The sequence below is a fragment of the Malaclemys terrapin genome, chromosome 7 (genome assembly GCF_027887155.1).
Source record: "Malaclemys terrapin pileata isolate rMalTer1 chromosome 7, rMalTer1.hap1, whole genome shotgun sequence".
Classification (NCBI taxonomy): domain Eukaryota; kingdom Metazoa; phylum Chordata; order Testudines; family Emydidae; genus Malaclemys; species Malaclemys terrapin.
Window position 1 is genome coordinate 23,934,157 of NC_071511.1, and position 26,323 is coordinate 23,960,479.

Genomic DNA, 26,323 nt, shown 5'->3' on the forward strand with positions numbered 1-26,323 from the left:
GGCTGGAAGGAAGGAAGGAAGCAGCAGCCATGTTTTATTCATCCCAACTGGAGGGCTGGGAACTCCTCACCCTCCTCCCCTCTTCCTCAAGTGGTCGCAGGCTCCAGAGCTCCTCAGAGCCCAGGGCTTGCAGTCCTGGACTCTCTGCTCTCCCCTCTTGGTCTGTCTCTCCTGTGGTATCTACTACACTGGCCCTTCCCCCACCCAACAGCAAGTGTCCCCCACACCCACCCAGAACTGCTTTTGGAGTATCGCCCCATACCTGTCTCATGTTCAGGGAACAGCTATTCACTTCCCTCCCAACACCAGCCCACCCTCTTTGTGTTGAAGGAGCACAACCAGGGCTGTCCCCAGAATCTGTTTCTGGGCGCTGATGTTCAGCCTAGAATTAGCCTGGGCCCGTCGCACAGGCCTCCCCTGGTGACAGATATCGGCCAAATCAAACAGCCCTCGAATGGGATGGGGCTACATCACATTGGTGACATGCTGTGGGGCAAGCAGCCTGATTCTAGTGAGCACAGAAACCCAGGGCCACCTCAGCATCCCTCAGCACAGCGATCCAGGACAGTCCCCAACTCAGTACTCCAAGGGGATCAGCATGCTGGGAGCCCTCTGCCTGCCAGGCCCCAGTATCTCCACAGCCCTGCTCTAGGTAAGGCCTGGCCTCTGTGCTGTTACCCCACGACACATTGGAGGCTGCTGTTGCTAAGTGATTGGGGCCATTAAAGTGTGTAACCAGGCTGGAGACACACTCCTGGCGAGGAAAGGGAGAGAGGAATGGGCCATGGACAGCCCATGAGAACCCTGTGCATGAGGGAGAAGGAACAGAGCTAGGAGTAGGAGGGTGAGAGTCCTGGGCACTGACAGGGCCCTGCTCACATCCAAAGGCCCAATCTGGTCTAGAATTGGCAGGGCAATGCACCCTGTGTGCACACAGGTGCTGGCTGGCCCAGGCTACCTGCCAGGCCCTCCCAGCAGGCTGACACTCTCTCTCCCCACACGCTGGCTGAGTTATGCTTGCCCATGTCGGTCAGCCCTGACAAGGCTTTGATCAGCCCAGGGGATGATGCTCAGCGCTGGGCTCAGGCGACAGAGAGGGAGATAGGGATTGGGAAACGAGGTGATGAGGGCTATTGAAGCACTTAGACAGACAGAGAGAACCTGGGGTGGGAAGGTGCCTCTTCCCATTTTGTCTCCTTGTGGCTTCCAGAGCCCAGCAGGGAACTACCCAGCACTAGGTCCTGTTACCTGCCCCGCTGCTTGTGGGGGATGGGGAGATGGTGGGAAGTGACAGGGAAATGAGCTCATTAACCTCTCTGCTAATGTCTGTTCACACTTTAAATGCTGGGGGTTAATTACTATTGACTTTGCTTATCTCACCAGTAACCACCAACACAGGAGCTGCTCACAACCCTGCCATCTGCTACCCCCCATCCCCCACAGCAATTCTTCCCAGCTGAGGGGAGCCACAGACCTGGGAGCCAGCAAATGAGATCCTCACTTCCTTACCACTTCTCCATGCAGCAAGCACAGGGTTAGTTTAGGAGGCCAATGCCTCTGCCAGTCCAGTCCTTGCATCTCTCCCCATGTCCCTCAGTCCTGACCAAGAGCACCCCCATCTATTGCAGTCCTAGTATCCCCATGCAGCTCTGCAATGCCCCTCACTCCTGACCTGCAGCACCTCGACTCTTCCAGGCCTAGCCCAGCCCCACACAGCTCTGCCAATGCTCCCCAGTCCTGGTCACACTTCTGCAGTGCGAGCTGTTCCTCATGCTCCCGGGGGCTGGGACTGGGGTACAGATTCACGGTTCAGCCTAGCAGCCTCTACACCCTTATTAGAATCTCCTTCCCTGATGGACGGCATGACCCAACCTCTCCATTCCTTCCCAACCAGCGGGGGTGCTGGCAGTTCTGGAGTGATGCTCGGTCTCCGCATTTCCCCCGGTTGAATATGCCATGCACCAGCCAGCCTTACTCCCCCTCCTAAGAGTGGCTCCCTCCCTGTCCTCCCACCTGCTGGGGGAGGAGACGTAAATGCACGGAGTGGCTCTGCCAGATGCTGATAAACTGACTGGCTGGGGAGACGCGTCGGAAGCTGAGCGATAGATCTGTGTGACCGTCAGAGGCTGGAGCCTCCATCACAAGTCTCCCTACTGCTCCCTCAGTGCACTCTGCAGCAATGGCTCAGAGGAGCAGTCTGATTTCCCCGAGTGAAATGAAACTTTCTGACTTGTCAGGGACAAGAGGCCGCGGAGGATGGAAAGCTCCAGCCACTGCCGAGCTGAGGGTGGATTCCATGTGTGGGAGGCACCTGAGCGTCATGTCTGCCAGCCTGGAACATCTGTGGCATTGCAGCCATGAGCAAATGGGAGGATGAGCAGAAACAACTGCCTCTTTCTTCCCCACCCCATGCACATTCCCCAGCCCCTGGGAAACTGTTGTTCTGAGAAAGCGATTGAGTGAAAAGGAGAGAGTCCCCTCTCCATGGGGTAACCCCAAAATCCCCACTTCCCGACATACCGGGCTAGGACTAGGCATTTTGCTTTAGTCAAAGGGTTTCAGCCTTGTTACAAACTGCTCCATAGAGCCAGGAGCTCCCATGGCATTGATTCCCTTGTCAGACCTGGTGCCAGGCATAGGGCCATGGCATTTTGTACCTAGTGCCTCCCGTCCTGGTTAAACCAGCAAACACAAGCCAGGTGACATTTTTACAAACTCAAAGCAGCAGAATCCACTAAGTCTGCAGCATTAGCAGCTGATTCCTCAGGAGCGAGGGGGATGGGAGGAAACCAGGAGACTGCTCAGGGCCATGTTAATACCACTCTCCTTTACCCTGTTTCATACAGCACCATTGAAACACAGGGACTTCTGTGGGGTGAGAGAGTAGCAGCCTGGCAGACAGAGTTGCTCAGCCCAGTGCCACGCATTGCCCAGTATGGGAGGAGGTCTCCCATACTCTAGACTCTATTGTCCATCCAGGCAGACAGGGTCTGACAGACCTACAGGGTCCCCATTCTGGAAGGATGAAGGGTTAAGCAGACCAAGTCAGCGTTTGCCCCTGTGGTTCTAGTGAGCCGTTCCCAACGAGACTCTGACACGCTGCTGCAATGGGTCGTTTCGGATACAAAAGCCGTAACCAACCCGCCCTGTTCTGACGCCTTTACAGAGCGAAGACCCAGGATTATTACTGCTGGAAAGGTGTGTGGCAAAGACACGTCAGAAAGCAGGTCTCTTTATCCTGGCAGCCGTGTTAGTCTGTATCCGCAAAAAGAAGAACAGGAGTACTTGTGGCACCTTAGAGACTAACAAATTTATTAGAGCATAAGCTTTCGTGGACTACAGCCCACTTCTTCGGATGCATCCGAAGAAGTGGGCTGTAGTCCACGAAAGCTTATGCTCTAATAAATTTGTTAGTCTCTAAGGTGCCACAAGTACTCCTGTTCTTCTTTATCCTGGGATAGCAGAGACCCTCTTCCCCACTGATGGCCAGGCCTGGCAGAGCCATGCTCACAACACAATGTGCCCCTCCCCCTCAGCAGGGATCAGGCCCTTACCTGTGAAGTGCTGGTGGCAGATGCAGGTGTAGCCACCCTCCCTGCGGGTGCAGATGCCCCCGTTATGGCAGGGGTTGGAGTAGCACAGGTTGATCTCGGTTTCACAGTAGTCCCCGGTGAAGCCCTGGGGGCAGCGGCAGCGCAGGCCTGTGATGGGGTGGATGGGCCGGAAGAGGGTGGACGGGGAGGCGATGAAGGGGGCCGAGCTGTCGAACTTGAGCACAGAGATGCACTTCATATAGTTCTGGCATGGCTCCCGCAGGCAGACGTTGTCATCGAAGGGCAGCACCTCCAGCATGGAGACGGAGGTCAGAGTCATGCGCTTCATGTACAGCTGCTCCTGAAGCTCCTCTGAGCTGAAGAAGTGGCCGCCGCGGGGAGCCAGCGCTGAGAAGCTGACGTTCAGCACCGAACCCCCCACATCCGTGTCGTTCTGGATGTTGAAGATGAAGACATCCTCCTTGGGTGTGGCCAACACAGTGGCCACGCCCTCCAGGAAGCTGGTGAGCAGCGGCGAGAGGAAGCGTTCCTGCCACATGTTCTCCAGCCGCACAGTGATGCTGTTGGCCAGCATGTCCTCTGTGATGACGATGACACGCAGGACGCACTGGGCTGTCACGCTGTGGATCCCGTCTGCAAAAGAAATGAGGAAAACATTAAAGCACGGCAGCTGTTTGACTGGAAGATGAGGGCATGAGTGGGATAGAACTCTGAGTAGGGTCCCTACCAAATTCACGGTCATGAAAAATGTGTCATGGACCGTGAAATCTGGTCTTCCCCATGAAATCTGGTCTTTTGTGTGCTTTTACCCTATACTATATAGATTTCAAGGGGGGAGACCAGCATTTCTCAAATTGGGGGTCCTGACCCAAAAGGAAGTCGCAGGGGGATCACAAAGTTATTTTAGGGGGGTCGTGGTATTGCCACCCTTACGTCTGCGCTGCTACCTTCAGAGCTGGGCAGTTGGAGAGTGGTGGCTGCTGACTGAGGGCAGAGCTCTGAAGGCAGCAGTGCAGACGTAAGGGTGGCAATACCACACCATGCCATCCTTATTTCTGTGCTGCTGCTGGTCGTGGCTCTGCCTTCAGAGCTGGGGTCCCGGCCAGCAGCTGACATTCTCCAGCTGCCCAGCTCTCAAGGCAGCGCCGCTGCTGGTAGCAGTACTGCAACCCCCCACCCTCAACTCCTTTTTGGGTCAGGACCCCTACAATTCCAACACCGTGAAATTTCAGATTTAAATAGCTGAAATCATGAAATTTATGATTTTTAAAACCCCATGATCAAGACATGGACCAAAATGGACCATCAATTTGGTAGGGCCCTATCCATGAGTAACCAGAGCTCCACAGATCCCACTTCAAGCTTGGCCTAAACCCCATGGCCAGGCCTAATTTCTGTGGCTACTTCAGCACCCAGAGAGAAGACTCTGCAACAATTTTTGATACCCTCCACTATTCAGTGTATCAGTGTGAATAACCCATTTAGTACAGCCCTTCCCACACTGGTATTTCACTGGATATTGAATCCCGTTCATTACACTACCTCTGCATGTACAGTTCTCAGCATGCCACCGACCGGTGTATTAACAACACACCACAACCACCACAGAAGTTGTCAGAGGGAAGCTGAGTGTCTCTGGCAGTTGAAAAGGGCAGCTTGGGTTGTGGCCTAAGGATGTTACTTTTGAAATGATTGACAGTGAAATAGTCAGCAATGGTGCCATTTAAACTGTCATCATTATGTTTGAGATTTAATTCTCCACTGAGCGTCAGAGGGCAGTTCCACTACAGAGTTATTGTTTCAGGCACTCTGCAGACTCAGGCAGACATTCCTGCATTGATTACATTCAGGTCACTTTTGGAAGGCTTCCCTTGCTACCATGAGGGCTAGATTTTTTTTAAAATGATAGCTGAGATTCTGGCGCATGAGTCTGTGCCACCACTTAATACATGGAATCACACACTACATGAGTCCTGTATATATAACCAGCATGACAGGGTGTGCACCAGAGCACATGCCTGCTGTGCTCAGCACACACTGGACCTGGGCAGAGTCTGCCACTAAACTCTGTTTGATTTGGGTCTTTGCACACTTGGGAGCAAATTGGGTGCTCATGAAAATGAGCAAGCAATAGTGCTGGCTAGCCATGGGCCCAGCTGGGGGAGGGAGGGGCTGAGGAGTAAGTGAGCACTGGGGTGGCGGGAGCTAAGAGCAGATAACAGGGTTTCAATGTGTTTTGGCTACTAGTATATTCTGTCAATTAATTCTTTCTGCTTTTCCCTCCCCCCTTCCCTCTGTCTTCTCCCCTTTCCTCTCCATCCCCTTCCCCTCTTCTCCTGGGTCTCAAAGGCTCTATGCCTGTCTCACTGCTTCCTTCCTCCTCCCCATCTGCTCCCCATCTCATTCTGCTCTTCCTTCCTCCCCCAACTTGAATTGTTTTATTCTCTTTTATCTTTATCTTCCTTGCAAACAAACTCCAGCCCCTGGGATCCTGTTCCGTGAACATTCCTGGAGCATGCTGAGGTGACTGCCCCTTCCCTCTGGAGCCCAGGCTACTAGCAGCTAACACTCAGCATCCCCACGACTTCAGATTCAGAGTCCTCAGCTCACCAAATGCTCAGGGAGCAAGCCTGCCCCCTCTGGAATGAGAGTGGAGAGCGACCCTTCCTCCAGGCACAGATCTCAGGGAGCGACGTGCAATCAAGGCAATAGGCTGTGTGGGACCAGGGCTGGCTCCAGGCAACAGCCCAGCAAGCAGGTGCTTGGGGCGGCCAAGGGGAAGGGGCGGCACGTCGGGTTGTTCTGTGGCAATTCGGGTTCCTCTCGGAGGGAAGCACCTGCCCCGAATTCCCGCCGAAGAAGAAAGCGGCGCGGTGGAGCTGCCGCTGGAGTGCCGCCGATCGCAATTGCGATTGCGGCTTTTTTTTTTTCCCGCCGCTTTGGACGGCAAAAACTCTGGAGCCGGTCCTGTGTGGGACTCCCTTCAAAGGCCAGCAGGGATGGCGTCGAGTCTCCCTGGCAGTGAGAGACTGCCCCCGAGGCCTGCCCGCATGGCAGTGTAGATAGGAAAACATAAGGCCACAAGGCAGACTCCTGGGTCTAATACTGTTACTACACCATTGTTATTAACTGGTTTCTACAGGGCATTTCAAAGCGTCAAATATTTCACAGAATTCAATTCGTGTAGGGATCACTTTCCACACCCTGGGCATTCCGAGCTGGCGGCCCCTTCCCCCTGGTGGCCAGGGTGCTGCTGGCAGCCGACACAGAGCTTCCCCCGACTTTAGACTCCGCATCACTCCACTTTCCCTCCCACTAAAACGCATCTCGCTTTGGGTGGAGTGCAGCAGCACTTCCCAGCAACATTACGCAAGAGTTTAGCACAGGAAGTGCTTAGAACTTAGATACTGCAGTGATGAGTAGGAAGGTAGGTAGATAGAGCCAAGTTAGGGTTTAGCCATAGAATGGAAGACTATAATTACCCAGTTGGGGTTTTGCCAAGACAATGAGACTAACACCCTGAATCTTGCAAAAATGCCATGGGTTCTTTATTCGTCAGGAGTGCGCTGGGCCATAGTTTTCCATCCTGCTAACTACCCTACCCTGTATGAAGCCTGCTGGTCCCTAGTAGGCCTGTTCTTAACCTTCCCTGATCTAACTAGGGGAAAAGTAGGTTTCTGTTATGTCTACACTAGCACTTTTGTCAGTATAATTTCTATTGCTCAGGGGTGTAAAAAAACACCCCTCTGAGTGACATAAGTGACACCGACAGAAATGCTCTCCCCTCCGACATAGCTACCGCCGCTTGTTGGGGGGTGATTTAATGATGTCGATGAGACAGCTCTCTCCTGTCGGCACAGAGCAGCTACATGAGTGATCTTACAGCGACATCGCTGCATCGGTACAGCTGTGTCCTGTAAGCTCCCTAGTGTAGACATGGCTACGCAGTGATTTAATTTTTTTAATACTGACAGCAAATTAGTGGCTTTGTCAGGAAATATTCCAATGCCCCATTTGATCACAAGGCCAGCTCACTCACACCCCTCAGCCACCAAGGGGCCCCTCCCTTTCCTCCTTCAAATCTTTTCCTGGAAGACGCTTCTTCCTGCAACCCCTGCTTCCTTCAGGCCCCACTCATTAGTGACGTCAGCTGAGTTACACCGGGGATGAATCTGACCCTTCTTCTCTTCATGAGAAATCCCCACACCTTCCTGCCCCTTGTGCATTTTTCTCGTCGTTAGCCAGGATGCTCTTCAGGGCAGGGCACGTGCTCTGCTGATGCTCTGCGAGGGCGTGAGGAAATTTACAATGCTATAGGAATGTTTTATAATAATCATAAGAAAACTTTCAATTCACCATCTAATGGAACAATCCGTCTTCAGACTTACTAGACAGCTGCCCTGGTGTCATTTGGCACTTATCCTTCACACGTACAAGGTGCTATTCCTCACTTGTCTACTCCCTGGGTGGCTGTTGTGTGAACTTCTCCTATGGGCGGCGACAAGTTGCATGCAGGTATCAGCTTCAGCACCGCACACAACACAGATTCTGGGAAACTCCAGATTTAAAAACAAACCTTCTTCAGCCACAAGACTGGCAGGCACCAGTATTGTGAGCCAATATTCACACCAGCCTCAGTGTTTAGGACGGCTGCAGCAACTCATACCAAAGCAGCAACTTGCTGGGCCAGGGGAGGTGACTTGCACCTGAGACCAAGCTCGGCCACCTTGACTCGGACCCCAATACCCCTTAAAAGTGCTAACACAGGAACGGTGCTGGTAAATGGATGGAGCTGGTCCTCTGTAGAGACACAAAAGGCCTGCAGGCTACAGAACCAGTGTCCTTCCCTCCGATTTCCTCCCTCTCTCCTTCCTGAGCCAGTGCGATCATCTCTGCAAAGCACCACTTGAAAGAGCCTTGATCGGTTTCCTGGAAGGGGCATTACTCTTCCCTTGTCTGCTGCAGAAAGATTGGGCCTGGCGTCTGACAGGAAAATGGATCCCCCAGAAATGGCCTCGCACATTCCCTTTCACAGGAACACAGGGCGTCTTTAATCCACGCTATTGTTAACATTTTTGTGCCAAGTTCAAGGAATATCTTGCGGCTTGGGACTCAGCACACACAAGGGAGGGGCGCTCTGATTTATGACATAGCTTAGGGTTCAAAGGAAACATTCATCTTGGCAGGAAAAGCAAAGAGATGTGAGTGGATTTATGGGGCTGTGCCACTGTGACTAGGATAACTTACATGGTCTGGGTTGGAACCCCACCTTCTGCAACTGCCTCCCCTCCTCCCACTCACCCCTTGGTGTCCCACCAGGGAGCCCCTGCAGCACTGGGGAGGCCAACGCACTGTCAGTCCCTTTTCTTAACCTCCCCTCCATGCCCTGGAGAGCCCCTACAGCAACGGGGGGGGGGGGAAATGTTCTGATAGTGCCTTTCGACCCTTCAGAGGAGTTAAATCAGCAATGGGCACCCACAGGCCAAGACCCTGAACTCGAGAAGCTGAAGGTCTCTCAGGACATTCCTCTGAAGGTCCCTCTTCCCAGAGTTACCATTTGTGGAGGGTGTTTGCATATCAGTGCCTAGCAAATGCTAGAGCCCAGATAAAGGGGGACACAGAACCATTCCAGAACTGATGCAAACGGACTCAGGGCTATGGGAGGTATTTGAGTGGTCCTGCTGGAATGCCCTCTCCCCAAGAAATGACATCCTTATCAATCCCCCAGCTGTGCTGAGAAGGCATAGCCTATGCATCAGTGACTGACCTCTCCTTGGAGGTTTCAGTGTTGCTGGCATGATGATCTGCCTGAGCTCACACAAACAGCAGCCTCCTAGACCTGCCCATCAACCCAATGCTGCCAGGCCTCACTGCGCCACCCGGCCCTATCTTCTACAGTGCACCGATGCATTCAAGCTGAACTCACAGCATCCTGTTTCCCAGACTGGTGCCACCACCCGCCCTGCTTTTTCCAGGATACGCCCGATTCCCAGGGGATGCTGCTGTTTGCAGCATCATTAGTTTGTGCCCCCCGAAGGATTGTGGGCCAGTACAACAACCTCAGTTCCCCTCACCACACACAATCACACAGCTGTGATGCCGAGACTTTCTCCTGCACAACCAACCTGCTAGAGACACAGGACTCAGTTTCTCTGCACATAGCTTCCTGCTGTGTCACTGCCCCTAGAGCGGTGGCAGGGCCTGGAGGTGAGGGGGCTCTACCTTTTCCCTGCAGGCTCCTTCCTAGCCCACAATAGTAGTGCCTGTGACAGCAGCAGCCCCAGGACAACGTGATTGTGATGGAATGGCTCTCTCCAGCAAAAGAGCTTCCGGAGAATAAGAAGTCAAGTCATTACGCTCTGGCCCATACATCTCCGCTCTCTTTGTGCTTTTATTTATACACCTTTCATATTGTTTCCTGCAGCTGAAAACTGAAAGATGAGTTCTCAGCTACTCTGCCTATCTATAACCCATGCTGCCTGCTCCTCTCTGCTATAACAAAGCACCTCCGGATCCTCAGCCAGTGTGACCGCTCCATTAGCAGGACACCACACCAAAGGCGAGATGCGGCCCTCACGCAACAGTCAGAATGGCTCCTACCATTTCCAAGGGGGGGAGCTGCCTTAATTACTAGTGTAAGTGCACAGAGCTTTTTAACTCATATTAATAATCTCTGTCCCACCCTTCACATGCTGCTGCGCAGAGAAGCATCATTGTGTTCTCAGTGGAAGGTCTGGGGGGACCCAAAAGTCCTTCTGGTCTCCCCCACATTGTTCATGTCATGGCGTTGTGAAAGGGAGAGCCTGTATCCTAGGGACAGCACAGCAGAAGGATATTATCAGCCCCTTGCTCCATGTCTGTGCTGCCAGCCCTGCCGAATGGGAGATAATTGCATTCACTATCTCCGGCGGCGCTGACATAACCTGGGCTTCAATGCATTACATACAAGCAGTGGGCATTGTTGCTGGGATGCGCAAGAGGGATGACACTCCAACAGACAGCTGCATTCAGATCTTACTGTGCTCACAAGTGAAATGAGTTTGGGGGACTCAGTCTAATCCCTGTTAAAGGCTCCAAATCACAGAGCCCAGCACAATCTGTCACAAATGGCCACGTCGGAGGTTGAGGTTGTAGGTTTGTTGGCAGCACTGGGAGCTGCAAACCCTCCTGAGCTCTAACTGGAAGCTTGGCCTCAGGAGATGAAGGGCCAACGTATTTAAGTGCTAAGCTCCCCATTTCACTGCAACACTCCTCCAGCCCCCACCAGGACCACTCTGCCTCTGAGCTGCCTGTGCAACTTGGCTGTATTGTTTCACTCTCTCCAGGGCTGCTGTGCCGAGATGCCAGCCCTTTGATTTCCTCAGCCCCGTTTGAAGTTCAGCGCTTGGGAGGATTTAAAAGATTGAAATTTCTCCCTTTTCTCTCTCTAAAAGGTGACTGCTTTTCTGCAACCCTGAAAATTCCGGTGGAAGCCTCCCTCACAAACACCGGCACTGGAGCTCTGGAGATAAGATTCAAACAGGGCTGAGAAAGAGGGGGGGCAGGAAGGAGAGGCACCATAGCAATCACCCAGGAGCTAATCTCCTGGTGGATGGCTTGGGGGCTTGCTTTTCATTTTAAATCCAACTCCTTACGTTTCATGTGGAAGGGAGGCAGAAAATCTCACCCGAGTTCTCCTTGTGAAGCCCCCACTGCTGACTCTGTCCGACTCAGAGGCAGAGGAGGTGGCGGTGGGGATAATGGAGGGAACCATTGCCATCTACACAGTATGAATAGAGGTTAACACAGGCTGGCGTAGGCCAGAAAACAACTCTGGCTCCAACCAGTACCAATAGGATGCTTTTTACCTGCTTAGGTCTCAGGGAGAGAAGCAACATGATCTAACCAAGAGCCATCCATTTGGGTGTCTTGAATGTGTGCTCTCCTCCTGATTGTTGGGTGTACTTAGAATCCCAGACAAGAATGCGGTGACAAGAAGTTGTCAGAATTGGAGAACTGTTTGGTGGCCCCCGCGTGAGATGAATTTGGAGCCTGTGTCACAAAGCCCACGTCTATCAGAGAAATCAAGGACTGGCTAGGCCATGGAGCATAAACACCGTTTTGATTGCTTCAGTCTCTCTGTTGGCAGCAGGTGGTGGGTGGGAAGCTTCCCCAACTGCTGCTTTGGTCTGTAGGGGAGAGGCCTTCAGTCCTCAGGACCATCAGTCTAGCTTGGAAATCCAGACCTCAGAAGTTAGAGGGATGGCCAAGGGCTATGAAACACCCAAATGCCAGCTCTTCCTCTCATTTGGGGCAAACTGAGCACCACCCACTCTACAGTGAGTGAATCTTTTCATACCAGACCCTAAAAGCTGAGCTCCCATTCATCCTATGTGGACAAGACAGATCCCTGGGAACTTTCATAAGAACTGAAATTTGCCCCATATCTCTTCCCTGCAGGTGCTGGATGTTGACTGCTTCTCCCCACCCCAGAGGTGGTGGTGCCATTTATGGGGTGGTGAGGCACTCTAACAGGCTGCCTTCTCCATCCTTTGGACCACCACAAACAGGCTGCATGCTTTTGAGTTTATAGATACCAGTGCTATTCCCTGGGTCCCCTCCACCACTACAGCCCTGTGCAACAACATACAATTGGAAGTACACTTCCTCTCAGTCCACCCTGGGGAGAGAGCGAGGGAAAGATCACACCCTGCTGCATTCCCTTACCCTTCCTGCCTGTGCTTTAACTGTTCTCAGCTGACAGGCTGATTGCTCTCATTAGCTCATCAGCCTGCTGCCTAATTAAGTCATTGAGCACCCAGCCCCCCCAATTAAATCCATTCCCTGAGGGAAGTAGCTAGTACTGTACCTTAGGGGACATCTACACTGCAAAAAACACCCTGCAGCCGTGAGTCTCAGAGCCCAGGGCAACTAACTCAGGCTTCTAAGGCTCACGTAGGCATTCCTGCTTATGCTAAAGCCTGGGCTCTGGAATCTGGCAAGGGGGAGGGTCTCAGAGCCTGGGTCCCCGCCCAACTGGGAATGTCTATGCTGCTGTTTTTAGCCCTGTAGCACGAGCCTAAGTCAGTTGACCTGGGCTCCAGGGCTTGCTGCTGCAGGGTTATTTTGCAGTGGAGCTGTACCCTGGGTTCTAGGTTCCTAGCACTTTGTCGCAGGCACGTGGGGCTGCATGGTGCCAGGCAGAGGGGAAATGTTAAATGGGATTTTTTACAAGTCCTAGGTATGAAGGTCTCCAAATAAACAGCAGCCCTTCGGCCCTTTTTGCTCCGCTTCGTCAATCAGCTTTTCAGGGAGGTTGTTGCTCTGGCACTGATTTTGAAATCCCCTATAGTACCCTTGTCAGAATCAGGAGGGGCTGGGATCCCAGCATGGCAGCCTCTTTGTCCACGGGAGGTGAGGGGGTTGTTAAGACCTTGCATTGCAGCCCCGTCTGGAGGAAGGGAAGGGATTTGAGACTCTGCACTGCAAGCCCACTGCCTCCTCTTTCCTTGCCCATTTTCTTTTCCAGTAATTGCAAGTACAATCTGTGTGTTTGGTTGGTTCCATCCCAGATGGCTCCCACCCATAGACAGAGGAGCTCCCTTCACTATGCTCACAGGGTGTTCAGTGCCAATCAATAGGCAGGGGGCACGTGCCTGATTTATAGCTGTTAGAGCTTAGTTGACATGGGTCTGAGTTCTGGGTTGGACAGGAGAATGCCTGGCAGCAGTGAGAAGGTGACATGCTGGACTGGAGGCAGGGGGCTGGGTGTGTACTTGGCTTTGGCCTCATCTGCCCTGAGACTGGAAAGCACAATTAGCACCTGTCTAGAGAAGCCTGTGGATGAAGGAAACAAGCTTTCCATCCCCATTCAGATGCTGCTGGCTAGACTTGGGATATGCCCCTCATCCCCACTGCCTTGTATTTGAGCCCTGAACTGCTGCCTTCAGGCTATGGTGAGTAGGAGGCAGAGAGACATGGGAAGGGAGAGGCAACAAAAGTCACTGTAGCCGCATCAACACTGCCAGGCAGAAAGAGAACAAGGAGGGAAAAACAAGGAGCTTCTGCCCAAGCCCCAAGTATGCTGCCTTCCGTCCCTCTACACTTGATACCCACACATCTCTGCACCCCCCTCAAGCCTTCATTGCCTCTTAAATAATGCCCATGTCCTCAGGGAGCGGTGAGCTCTCTCCCTGTGGCTGATGTGCCGGGGGGAGGGATGAAGCGTCTATCCAGCATTAGACAGCAGGACTGTCAACGGCTCATCAATACCTCAGATTGATCGACCCAGTGGGTCCCAGAAGCTGTGATGAAACAGGGAATTTCCCACGTGCTGCAGCGGCTGCCCAGCAGCTGCTCCTACTTTTCGGCTTAGCATATCTGACCCAGTGTGAAGTGCCCTGCGTGTTTCCAGTGCTACAGATACGATAACTGAGCTAGTGGGGCAGCCAGTGTTGGACTCATCTCAGAACGTCCCTCGTCTCTGGAGACCTGGGAGATGAAGAAGCAGCCCTGATGTCTCCTGAGGGGAACTCAGACCCGATGAAGGGGATCTCGATAATGTGACAGTGTGGATCCCAACCCTGTGCACTCTCCCCCCCACCCCCTCCGGGCTGACTGTGTAGAATCAGCCCTTCTCACCCAAGTGCTGGGAGGGTCATTCCGAGGGGCACTTCCCCACAAATGGAATGTGCCTGAGACCAAATTTCTGGAGGATCCTCTATTTCCCCCTGTCCTCACAAAATGGACTTATGCCATATTAGTGCTGCAGACTAGGGATGACGCTGAGACTGGCAAACTCATCTCACCTCTGACGACAAGCGATACCAGAATCCAGACCATGGATGGTGCTTCTGAAGCACAAAGCTGCGATAGAGACTCCACCAGGCCTTGACAATGCATCCCCCGTTTGCACCAGCATGAAGATCTGTTCATTGTAACGTACCACCCAGCCCCTGCTTTACACAAGGGGGCTGCGAGTCCAAGTGACCCCATGTGGGCTGTTCAGTATTCACTGTCTGCACAACACAATGCATCCCACTGACAGCACTGCCCTTGCGGAGCTCAGGCCTTTGCCTGGCCTCCCTGTCCCTGCCACATTAAGGGGAAGCAGATGGTTCAGGGAATGACCCTCCAAAAAAAACAAAGAAAGCCCAAAGCCGACTGGAGGCACTAACACCCCGGGGAACCATTTAATCACAGACTCCTCAGCCATTCTGATTAAATCCAGGCCCTGGTGAATGGCTGGAGAGCCAGATATTGGTGAATATTCATGTCCTACAAAGAGGGGTGTCCTGGAAACTTGCCTACAGGGAAGGTAGCGAGGAGAGGGGGAAAGAGAGCTTCCAGCCTCAGGGCACACCCAGGTTCAGCAGCAGGGAGGAGGGCTTGCTACTTTTACAATGAATTGAGGTTTACAATAACCACGTACAAAGCTGGAGAGGTATATAGCTATAGAGACTGAGGGAGCAGCTCCAAGTGCTCCACCCCCTCAGCATAAGCCCACCTATCCTGATAGAACAGGGGCCCTGGATAGGCCTGCGTGCCTCAATGCCCCAGGTGTTTGCACTGTTGTTGTAGACGGGTTGGTCCCAGGATAAGAGAGACAAGGCAGGGAGAGGTAATATTTTTAATTGGACCAACTTCTGTCGGTGAAAGTGACAAGCTTTCCAAGAGGAGCTCTGTGTAGCTGGAACACTTGTCTCTCTCACCAACAGAAGTTGGTCCAATAAAAGATATTACCTCACCCACCTTGTCTCTCTCACTTCCCCAAGGGAGATCCAGCTATACAGCTGGAAAACTGCTCAGCCACCCACTCCATCCATCTATTCCCGGAGGAGATACCCATCTAGATGGCCTGAGAGGAATCAGTTGTCAGCTCCTCACTTCCCATCCTTCTTCCAAGCTGCACCACCTCCTGTCCCTGTCACACACGTACACCTCTCTTTCTCCTTTCAGACAGGTTGAGATGATTAGATCTCATTGGAGGGGGTTCAGGGAGGGTTCTTTTCCATTCATTTACCAACCTAGTCCATGAGGTACTCAATGCTGCATTATGATGGACCATCCCAGGCTAACTTTGCAAGTGAAGAGAGGCTGTGAGGTCTCAGAGGCTGCTCTTGAGTTAATGGCCTGAGAACTGAAGGTAAAATTGCAGCCACATTCTGTAAAACACCCTCTGAAGAGGAAAGGGAAGAAAGGAGCAGAGCAGCATGGCCAGACTTGCTAAAGCAGCCTAACATCTTTATCTCCTCTTCAGTCACACGGGGGCCTCTTAATTTCTCACAGCCATGGGGCTGTCTGGCTTGAGGCTCCCTCTGTTTCTCCCCCACACACATACACACTTTGCTTTAAGAAGAACAGGAGTACTTGTGGCACCTTAGAGACTAACAAATTTATTAGAGCATAAGCTTTCGTGGACTACAGCCCACTTCTTCGGATGCATATAGAATGGAACATATAAGAAGCCATCATGAAGAATCCCCTAGCTACCACCTGAGCTGCAACAAGAGCTGTACCAGGGGAAAGAATTGTGCCCAGGCCTGGAAGGTGTCCAGTCTGAGAAAAACTTACTGAAACATCTCTGAGGGTGAGATTATCTGTATTTAGTTTGATTAGGCATAGATTTGCGCATTTTATTTTATTTTGCTTGGTGACTTACTTTGTTCTGTCTGTTACTACTTTGAACCACTTAAATCCTACTGTCTGTATTTAATAAAATCACTTTTTGTTTAGTAATTTACTCAGAGTATGTATTAATACCTGGGGGAGCAAACAACTGTGCATATCTCTCTATCAGTGTTATAGAGGGCGAACAATTTATGAGTTTGCCCTGCATAAGCTTTATGCAGGGTAAAACGGATTTATCTGGGTTTAGACCCCATTGGGAGTTGGGCATCTGAGTGCTAAAGACAAGCGCACTACTGCGAGCTGTTTTCAGGTAAACTTGCAGCTTTGGGACAAGTGATTCAGACCCTGGGTCTGTGTCTGGAGCCAGACGGGAGTGTCTGGCTCAGCAAGACAGGGTGCTGGAGTCCTGAGCTGGCAGGGAAAACAGGAGCAGGGGTAGTCTTTGCACATCTGGTGGCAGCTCCCAAGGGGGTTTCTGTGATCCAACCCGTCACAGTGGCTGTTACTCTGACACTTTGCTTTGTTATTCAGTGCCCTGGAGCAGAGAACATTAGTGTGTGAGAGCTTTTGCAGAGGCTTTGTGTCCCTCTCTGCCAGAGAACACCTCCATAACAGTAGGTTTGGGTCCATCCATGGTGGAAGCCATGGACAAAAGCGTGCCTGTATTTTGGTAAATAAATGGCCTTCGAGTATGGTCTTTACACCCCGGCCCCAGGCTCTCTGAGAGCAAGGAGGACACAACCTTCAATCCCTGGCCACAGCCAGCAGTCAAGCTCATTTTATCTCCTGTGCATTGCTGGTAGCAGCATGAGCTTCTAATTACTCTCCACTGACATGCCCAGGACTGCCTTGCTGGACTCCTTGCTGAGACTGCCAGCCAATGGAAATGATTATTGCTAATGGTGATGGGAACATAGGGAGTGTGAGGATTTAGGATGGGTGGAGGGGAATTACACATTTATTAAAAACCCAATCAATGAGCAATGGAACACTAGACAAGTCAGTTTGAACAGTGCACCCAGGAAAATACTCCATTGTGACATGGCACAGGGAATAGGGGGAGAAGTTTGCTCCTGCATTTACTTAACATGGCGCTTGGAACCGCTTGGAAAGTGGTTCTTTAATTTCCCTGCCTGTCCTTTACGACACCTTTGCTGACCAACTGAACCAGTACTTAGAGAGGACAAAAACCAGTCTGCTCAGCTGGTTGTAGAGATCAAAGTTACAGTCCCAAGACACAGTACAAGATGTCAGAAGCAGGGCTGAGGTTAGTGGCACCACAGCTGCAGTAGGAGGGGTGGGAGTATAAGGTACAGTATGGCCATTCTTAGCACAGACCCCCTGTATCCTTTGCAGTCACATACAGTTTTTCCAGGGTTCTTTATTGTTTAATCCAAATCCCAGGATCCCCCACCTCAAGGCTGGGGTCTAAACTCTTGTCAATAAACCTGCATAATTCCCATCATCAGTAATGGGAGTCACACATGCATCTGAATAGCAGAATATGTTATTTTGCTGGTTCTTTCCTACTATCCTTTACAGGTTGAGTTCTTCTCCCCAAACATGCAGCAACTAATCACTTATTTATTCACCAGGCTGTTATGGACACCCTGGCTGTTGATTCGTATTAGACACATGGGTTTAGGGCAGTGGTTCCCAAACTTGTTCCGCCGCTTGTGCAAGGAAAGCCCCTGGCGGGCCAGGCCGATTTGTTTACCTGTCACGTCTGCAGGTTCGGCCGATCGCGGCTCCCAGTGGCCGCGGTTTGCCGTCCCAGGCCAATGGGAGTCGCGGGAAGCGACGTGGGCCGAGGGACGTACTGGCCGCCGCTTCCAGCAGCTCCCATTGGCCTGGAGCAGTGAACCATGGCCATTGGGAGCCGCGATTGGCCGAACCTGTGGACACGGCAGGTAAACAAACCGGCCCAGCCCACCAGGGGCTTTCCCTGCACAAGTGGCAGAACAAGTTTGGGAGCCACTGGCTTAGGGTAAAAGACCGTCAGGAAAGTGAACTTGGGTTGGGAATGCAGGTAAGGATGCTCTGCTGTTCCAGCTAAGGTATTTACAGGGTGCCAGTCATGCTGGGCCAGATTCTCAGCTGGTATACATTCATGCAGCTCCATTGAATTCAGTGAAGTTATGTCAATTTACAACAGCCAAGAATCTAGCTCACTATATCTAGGCACTATACTGCTAAAGATACTGGGTAAGTGAAAGCCAATGGACCTAGCAGAAAGCCAACCACCAATCACGTTCAAACCTCTGACCCCAGAGTGAACGTTACTAGATGCTACATTATGACACAATTACATCTGCTCATGACAAATGCTGCCTGAGGAAGCAGCCCTCAGAGACTAGTTCTGCACACTTGGAGCCCATCTCCAAAGTACAGGGAACAAATTCAATTCAGGATATCCCAGTTTATGGTTAATACTCAAGCCTGAATATCTCAGTAGTCCCTTTCCCCCTAATGATAGCTCTTTTTCTGGTGCCCAATGCCAAGCCAATCAGAAACAGCGAGGGATGCAGAATACACACTCTTACTGTTGTTTTTCCTAACACTTCAATCACCAGGCCCCATAAGCCAAAGCTACAGAGAAATCAATGCCTCATAGAAAACATTTTATTCAGAAACAATTCTCCCTCAACACCAGCTTTTCTGTATGTCCTCTGGGACCTCTGTCTTTTAGGAGCTCAGCAGCCTCTGATGTTCCTGTCCCCGTCTCATGTCATAATCCTGTTTGTAGCATCACAATCAGTTGTCTAAGAGATGATGATGCCATCACAAAAAAAGATTCACAATGTTCACATGTGGGAATAAGGAGCAAGAGAGATGTCTATGTTGGAAAGATCTTGGTATTTTTTACAAAAATGTCTTTAGGAGAAAGGCATGAAAGGAAAGAGAAACTAAGAGAGAACTGTTTCTGAGGTAAATGTTCCTCTCTATTTTCCAGGAGGCATCAGCAGCTCTTTCAAGTTTCTGGTATATGTAATTGGGGGGATTTGTGAGACCTTGTGAATCTGGTCAAATTTAACTTACATAGTTTATTATCACAAAATTAGTTACAGGGCCTCTTGCCTTGGTAGCTTTAAATATGGAGATTAAAACATAACATCCAAGGACAACGCCAAACTGTTACTTAACACCTAGCCTAAATAAGTGTATATTGCGCCATGCTCTAAAGTTACTAGTCTTGGGCTCTAATGGACCTGCAAGGGGAGCAAATTCCAAAAGCAGGGCCTCTCCAGAGAAAAACTCGGCAACAGACATGGAGGGCAAATTCAGCCCTGTCGTAACTTCATTGACCTCAATAGAGTGATTTGACTCAGAGTGTTTAAACTAAAGACCTGACAACAAGTGCACCCCACTTGATCTTAAATGCTATGGTAAAGTATAAGGTAAGAGGCACCTTAGATAACTGGTTCCCAGACCTTTCTGAGCTTTAATGATCATCACCAACACTTTGAATTGCACTGAGACGCAAACAGGGGTCTAATTCGGAGATCTGAATTAACAATGTTATGTGCTCATTGTAAGCTACCCAGACTCTGCATACTGAATCAGCTGGTGTTTCAGGGTGGACTTCAGAGGTAGCCCTGAATAGAACATATTCCAGTTGTGCAGCCTGGAGTAACAAAGGCACGGATGACAACTGCAAGTTCTCAGGCTCCTGGCTACTTGGTAAAGACTAGTCACCAGAGCTGTCCGGGAGGGGCAGCAACTGTTGCAGTAGGACTCCGAAGTACAACCCATTTTGATTCGAGTTGGGCATCCACTCTCACCACCTGCCAGGATGTGGAAGGTTTTGTGCATTGATACCCACTGTAAAAGATTTCAAGCACTGATGAGACAAAGTCTCATGCAAAATGCTAGCTGCCATGGAATAGTTAGCTATTGTGCATGGTGGCTTTGAACTTGTCACTTCCTAGGAAAAGGCTCGTGCATGATGCCTGCCACAGGACTTGCCATACCAGGTCAGACCAATGGCTCATCTAATCTAGTATCCTGGCTCAACAGCAGCAGATGCTTAAAATGACGATGCAATAACCCCAGGGTGGGTTTTATGCATAGAGGACGCTAATGATGATTGGCTCCATAGGGAGCTGCATCCAGCCTTCTTTGGACAGAGTGTAGGTCTGACATGGGGTCTTTCAGAGGGATTATAGGGGGATCCAGTAGGGTGACCAGATAGCAAGTGTGAAAAATCGGGACATGGGGTGGGGGGTAATAGGAGCCTATATAAGAAAAAGACCCCAAAATCGGGACTGTCCCTATAAAATCGGGACATCTGGTCACCCTAGGATCCAGGTGGAACCACCCACCTTCAGAAAACTCCTGTACATTTTCCTTTGAGACCTGCCACTCCAACTCAAACACTTTATTCCTCTGAGCCAAAGAATTCTATTGTTTTTGCTGCCTATCAGTGGTTTTGTTATTTCAGACCCTGTGCAATAATATTGTTTTAGTACTATCAAAGTCTTCCTTTCCCCCTCACACCATATTAACCCTACCAATGACAGGGTCCTAGTAGATAAAAAATACAGCTGGCAGCCAAACAGAGATGGAGACTGAATAGGCACTTAGCCTTCAATTTAGTGGTATATTCTGTTTTGTATATTAATATATTCAGTTTAGTGGTAATCTATTCTTCAATGTAGTGCTATATTCTAACCTTCCTTCCAGTCTGTAGCCCTCTAGCATTTTACCAAAGAGACCAAAAACCCACATAGAGCAATGAAAGCTTTTCCCACACTGGGAATGTTCTTGGTCTGTTATATGATAATAGCTCTGGGTATCTTACCAACGTGCTTTTATTGCTGTGAATCTTCGGAAATGAATGTACTCGTATTACAGAAGGAAGTTCATTTTGGTGCAGTGGCTTTAGGACTGCACTGTATATAAATGAACAGTGTAATCAAATTTTAATTTCAGTTCATTTTAATCTGCAAAATGCCCCTAGCCCTTTCTTTAGATGTCACTGTAATTTTGTGTTGATTCTGACTGTGAGCTTTGGGCCTTCCATCACTATATGTTTATAAAGTGCATGGATGGTGCTCAGTAAATAATAGAATAATAAAAAATGCCAGGGCTACAGGAAGGTGACATTCTTACAAAGCAGGGTCTAAACCTAAACACCCCACTGAAGCCAACAAAAGGCACGTTTTCCATTCTGCTCCCCTCCTGCAAGACTGGGCTTCCTTTCTTATCCTTCTCGCCACGGTGAGCTTAGCTTTTTCTAGCCTCACTTCCACTGGAAAATGATGACATGGCAATTTCAAGAGCCTTGTTGTTCTAAGGTAGTTTAGTGCAAGGCCTTGAAATGTGATTTCCTCCTGTCTTTGTGCAGGGTTAAGTGTATTAGGAGGCAGAGCCTGCATAAACATACTCTGGCAGAAGCAAGAAAGGTCAGCACGGCTCCCCCCATCTCTAGTAATCAGCCTGTGCATGTGTGTGTCTGAATATGATATTACCCTGCCCTGCAGTTACAATTAACCCCTAAAGAACCTCAATCTAGTGAGGTGCTGTAGCTGAGTACACTGGGCTGGACTGAACATATCAACATTTAAAGCCCATACTGCATCTTTTGAAAGAAACAAGGGCCTTATTTTCCGAGCTCACTCACTAAACGAGTTGGTAGGGTGGGGGAAGGGGGAGGAAGGGTTAGATGGAAGCTGAGGATCTGTGGAAAGTCATGAATAATGTATGCCTCCCTAGACACAGCTAAATAACTTAGCCTGTGTCACGGATACCCTCCAAATGGACACCTCCCCCACCTCCTTCTACAAGTCACACATAGGTTATTTGGTATTTCAAGAAACACCCTATACAAGGCAGGAAGGATGGTCTTGTGGTAAAGGCAAGGGACTGGGACTCACAAGATCTACATTCAAATTTGGCTCTGCCATGTTTCCTGTGTGACCTCAAGCAAGTCACTTAATCCATCTGTGCCTCTGATCCACATCTGTAAAGTGGGGATAATAGTAACTCTCTATGTCACAGAGGAGGTTAGTATGGATACACACTTTAATACAGGGGATGCATGGCACACAAGGACCTACACTGACAGTTTAGGGGGATACATTTTAAACCTCTCTTCTCAAACTGTGTGTGTGATCTTTTACACCCAATTTCTGTGCATGCAATAACCTGGGCTCCAAAAAGCTGCTTTTGAAAATGGAGCCCTAAATATTTGTAGTATTAATATTCCAAAACCAGAATTTTAAAACATGAACTATTTTTGGAAGGGCAGGGAGAACGAAAAGGGGAATGGTAACAGCAAACATTTGAATAAGATTTTTTAAGGGGCTGAGTTCAAGCCCCAAGCTTGATCCCCCACTCCCTGAATCAGCAAAGGCTGAGAGCACAGTGGCAAGAGCATGCGCAGGCCCCCAAGGATGGGAATGGCTCACTTCCTGAGCTAGAAGGGGCTCCAAGCAAAGCAGAGATTCAGCCCCTGGGTCAGCAGCCTCTAGGAACCAGCAGGAGCAGGTTCAGCCACCAGGAAAAGCAGCGTGCTTCCCAAGCCAGTGTCCTATGCAGTGTAGCCCAGATCCTTGCATTTACTAGAGAGAGCACCTCATGCTTAAAGCTACGACTAACCGATCCTCTAGCTAAATAACAACACTTTGCTGTTATACAACGTTGTCATCCTTACATTTCAAACGCTTTACAAGACGTTCCAGTCGTATGGATATTATCATAAGCACCCATTTTATTTTATTTTATTTTATTTTTTCAGATTTTAAGTAAAATAATGGCCCAAATGCTGAAAACTCAGCACCACAAGATACATGTTGGAGTCTCCAGCCTGGAACCACCTGAACGTCTCTAGGAAATGTTACACTATCACAGTCATCCAAAGAGTTTAAATATCTTACCTGTGACTGTCACCAGCATGGAGGCCACCAGGGGACGATTGTTGTCCAGCTTACGGCTCAGCCTCAGCTCACCACTTGACTGATTTACAATCAACAAGTGCAGCTCATTGCCCCGTTCAAAAGTGTAGAAGAGCTTGTCGGACACATCTGGGTCATAAGCCGGGATCTTCCCTATGACCCCGGAAGGGAAGGTGTTGGACCTATTGGAAATGTAGTTGTTGAAGAGGATCTGGAAGTTCTTGAGGACGGGGCTGTTGTCATTCTGGTCAATGAGCTTGATGTGGACTGTGGCTCTGCTGACCAGGGGGGCAGACGTGGCCTGGACCACAATTACATACTCGGGCTTTGTCTCATAATCCAGGTCAATCAAGGCAGTGAGCTCCCCAGAAAATATGTCCATCTGGAAGATCTCCGGGATGTTGCCTTCCACAATCTGATACATGACCTGGGCATTAGGTCCCTCATCTGGGTCAATGGCTGTGATCTGGGCCACCACAGAGCCCACAATGCTGTTCTCCTTCACCAAAACCTCAAACTCTTCAGCTGGGAAAACAGGGGCATTGTCATTCACATCTTGAACAGTGACTTGAATGTTGACAGGGGTTCTTTGCGCGGGGACCCCCCTGTCCACAGCATAGGCAGTCAGCTCATAGACTGGGACATTCTCTCGGTCTAGCCTGCGGACAGTACGGATAATCCCAGAGGTGGGCTCTATGGTAAAATCCCCATCCCCATCCTCCCCATTCTGGAAGGTGTATTGTACCCGCCCATTGGTGTGGGCATCGCGATCAGTGGCAGAGATCTGGAGCACGCTGGTGAATGAAGGGGCATCCTCCGATATAATGCCTTGATAGTGAGCGCTGACAAACTGAGGGGCATTGTCATTTACATCATTCACCATGATTTCTACATAGGTGGTGTCCGCTTTCTGAGGGATCCCATTATCTTTGGCAGTGATGGCCAAGGTGTAGGTGACCTGGTCTTCATAGTCCAGCTCCGCCTGCAATGTGATGGCACCAGAGTCTGCATCAATACGAAACTGAGGAATATTGTCCTCTAGGTAATAAGTGATCCTGGCATTTTCCCCCACATCATCATCAGTGGCACCGATTACCACCACAGTGCTGCCCACAGGACGGTCCTCATTGATACTCACTGAATAGTGGGCACTTTGGAACACAGGCCTATGGGTGTTGGCATCAGTGATGTTGATATGAATGTGACAGTTGTCATGCAGGGTCCGGTCAGAGGCAGTCACTGTTAGCACATAGCGCCTCTCTTGCTTGTAGTCCAAGGGTAGCGAGAGAGTGATCAGCCCCACTCCTCCCTGAGTGCTGATAGAGAAGCGGTTACGAGTGTTCCCCCCCGTTATCTGGTAGCTTATGGCACTGTTCACATCCCTGTCGATTGCCGTGACACTGAGAACACTGGTCCCCACAACAGCATCCTCATTTAGCCGGATGAAATACTCCTTTTGGGTGAATTCAGGTCGATTGTCATTCACATCCATGACAGTGATAGTGACACTAGCGGAGGCAGATAAGGATGGAGAGCCATGGTCCCGAGCCTCCACCCCAAAGAAATAGTGCTCCACTGACTCACGGTCCAAGGGGCCACTCACTGTGATCCACCCAGTGGCACTGTTCACCACAAAAGGGGTGTCAGCTGAGACCCCAGTTAGTTTATATTCCAGACGAGAATTCTCCCCATAATCTGCATCCACCGCCTGGATGTGGATCACTGAATGGCCAAGGGGGGCATTTTCCAGGACGGAGATTTGAAAAGGGGTACTGACAAAGATTGGGGCATGATCATTAATGTCCACTACTTGGATGCTGGCCATGCCAGTATTGTTAGACAAAGGAGGGCGCCCTGCGTCCTGAGCACGTATCCTCAGGGCATATTCACGTTCAACTTCAAAATCCAAAGGTGCCACCACCTGTATTTCCCCAGTCACACTGTCAATAGAGAACTGGCCCCTACTGTTCCCACTGATGATGTTATAATGGACTAAAGCATTATTGTCTTTGTCCATGTCAGTGGCAGTAACGCGCAAGATTTCCGTATGGGGTCTTATATCCTCTCTCACCTGGACAATGTAGCGTTTTTCACTGAACTGAGGGGCATTGTCATTCTCATCCAGAACTGTGATATAGACTTTAACCGTGGCAGATCTGGGCCCAGGCTCCTTACCCTGGTCGTTTGCCTCCACCACCAAAGAATATTTCTCCATTTTCTCTCTGTCCACTTGCCCACTGGTGGTGATCAGACCTGACCTGGGATCTATCTCGAAGACAGAGTGGGCTGCTTGTTCATTCACAAATCGATACCTGATGTTTGCATTGGGTGGGGAGTCCACATCCGTGGCCCTCAGCTGTAAGATAGGATAGCCTTCTTCTACATTTTCCCTAATAGTCTCTCTGTACTCACTCTGCTCAAAAACAGGGTCATGATCATTTCGGTCAGCAACAGTTACAGCAATCATGGTGGTGGCAGAAAGGCGGGGGACCCCCTGATCCACAGCAGTAACCCGGAAATAGTGCAGGTCCATAGTCTCTCTATCCAAAGCTTTGGTGGTGGTGATGAGACCATTCTTGGGGTCAATGCTAAACAGCTCCATGGACCTGCTATTCATTAGGGCATCCATGGAGTAGACTAGCTTCCCAGCCTCCCCTGAATCGGGGTCTTGTGCTGCCATAGTTATCACAGGAGTCCCTGGAGGCTGGTTTTCAGCCACCTGAACCTGGTAATTGTACTGAGGGAAGTGGGGGTGGCGGTTGGCTGCCCTGCCAGTCCTTACTAATGGTAGGAATGCACTCTCTCTCCTCCTCCTTCGCTTGACAGGCGGATAATGTGATAGATCAAGCTGTATAGCTGGACTAGGCTTTACTGGGAGGTGAGCAAAGAGCTCCAGGGCTGACGGGCTCCCAAAGTCCACGGCAAAGCAGAGAGTTTGTAAACAGCCTTTGGTGGAATCAAACAGGTGAAAAAACAGACAGGGATCCTGCTTTCTGTGCGGCGTGGGCGGAGCGCGGGCTGGATCGAGTCCTAGCGCCGCTCTGGGAGCTGTCCCGGGCGCAGGTGGTGCTGAAACGGTCTCTCCCAACTCACCGGCCTGCGCCTGCCCTTTCGTAGCTTTCTCCAAGCGCACAGTATGGTCCGGGCTGGCCCCCCAGCACTCACCTGCGCGCCGGCAGGACGTGCCCCCGTGCGGCTGTCTCCCTGCACACAGCTGAAGGCAGGTCACTAGGGTCAGCCACTCACTGAGGTGCGAGCGGCCGC

At 50.5% G+C, this 26,323-nt stretch overlaps 1 protein-coding gene across 1 annotated transcript in view; it reads right to left on the minus strand.

The window, feature by feature from the left end:
• CELSR3 (cadherin EGF LAG seven-pass G-type receptor 3) overlaps positions 1-25,754 on the minus strand; it is a 66,535-nt gene extending 40,781 nt beyond the window's left edge. Inside the window, exons 1-2 of the mRNA XM_054035539.1 lie at positions 23,042-25,754; positions 3,555-4,187 (exon numbers count right to left, since the gene is read on the minus strand). Of these exons, the coding sequence (XP_053891514.1) occupies positions 3,555-4,187; positions 23,042-25,739 (3,331 nt within the window). The 5' untranslated portion in view covers positions 25,740-25,754. The remainder of the gene's footprint in view (positions 1-3,554; positions 4,188-23,041) is intronic.
• Between the last annotated feature and the right edge of the window lie 569 nt (positions 25,755-26,323).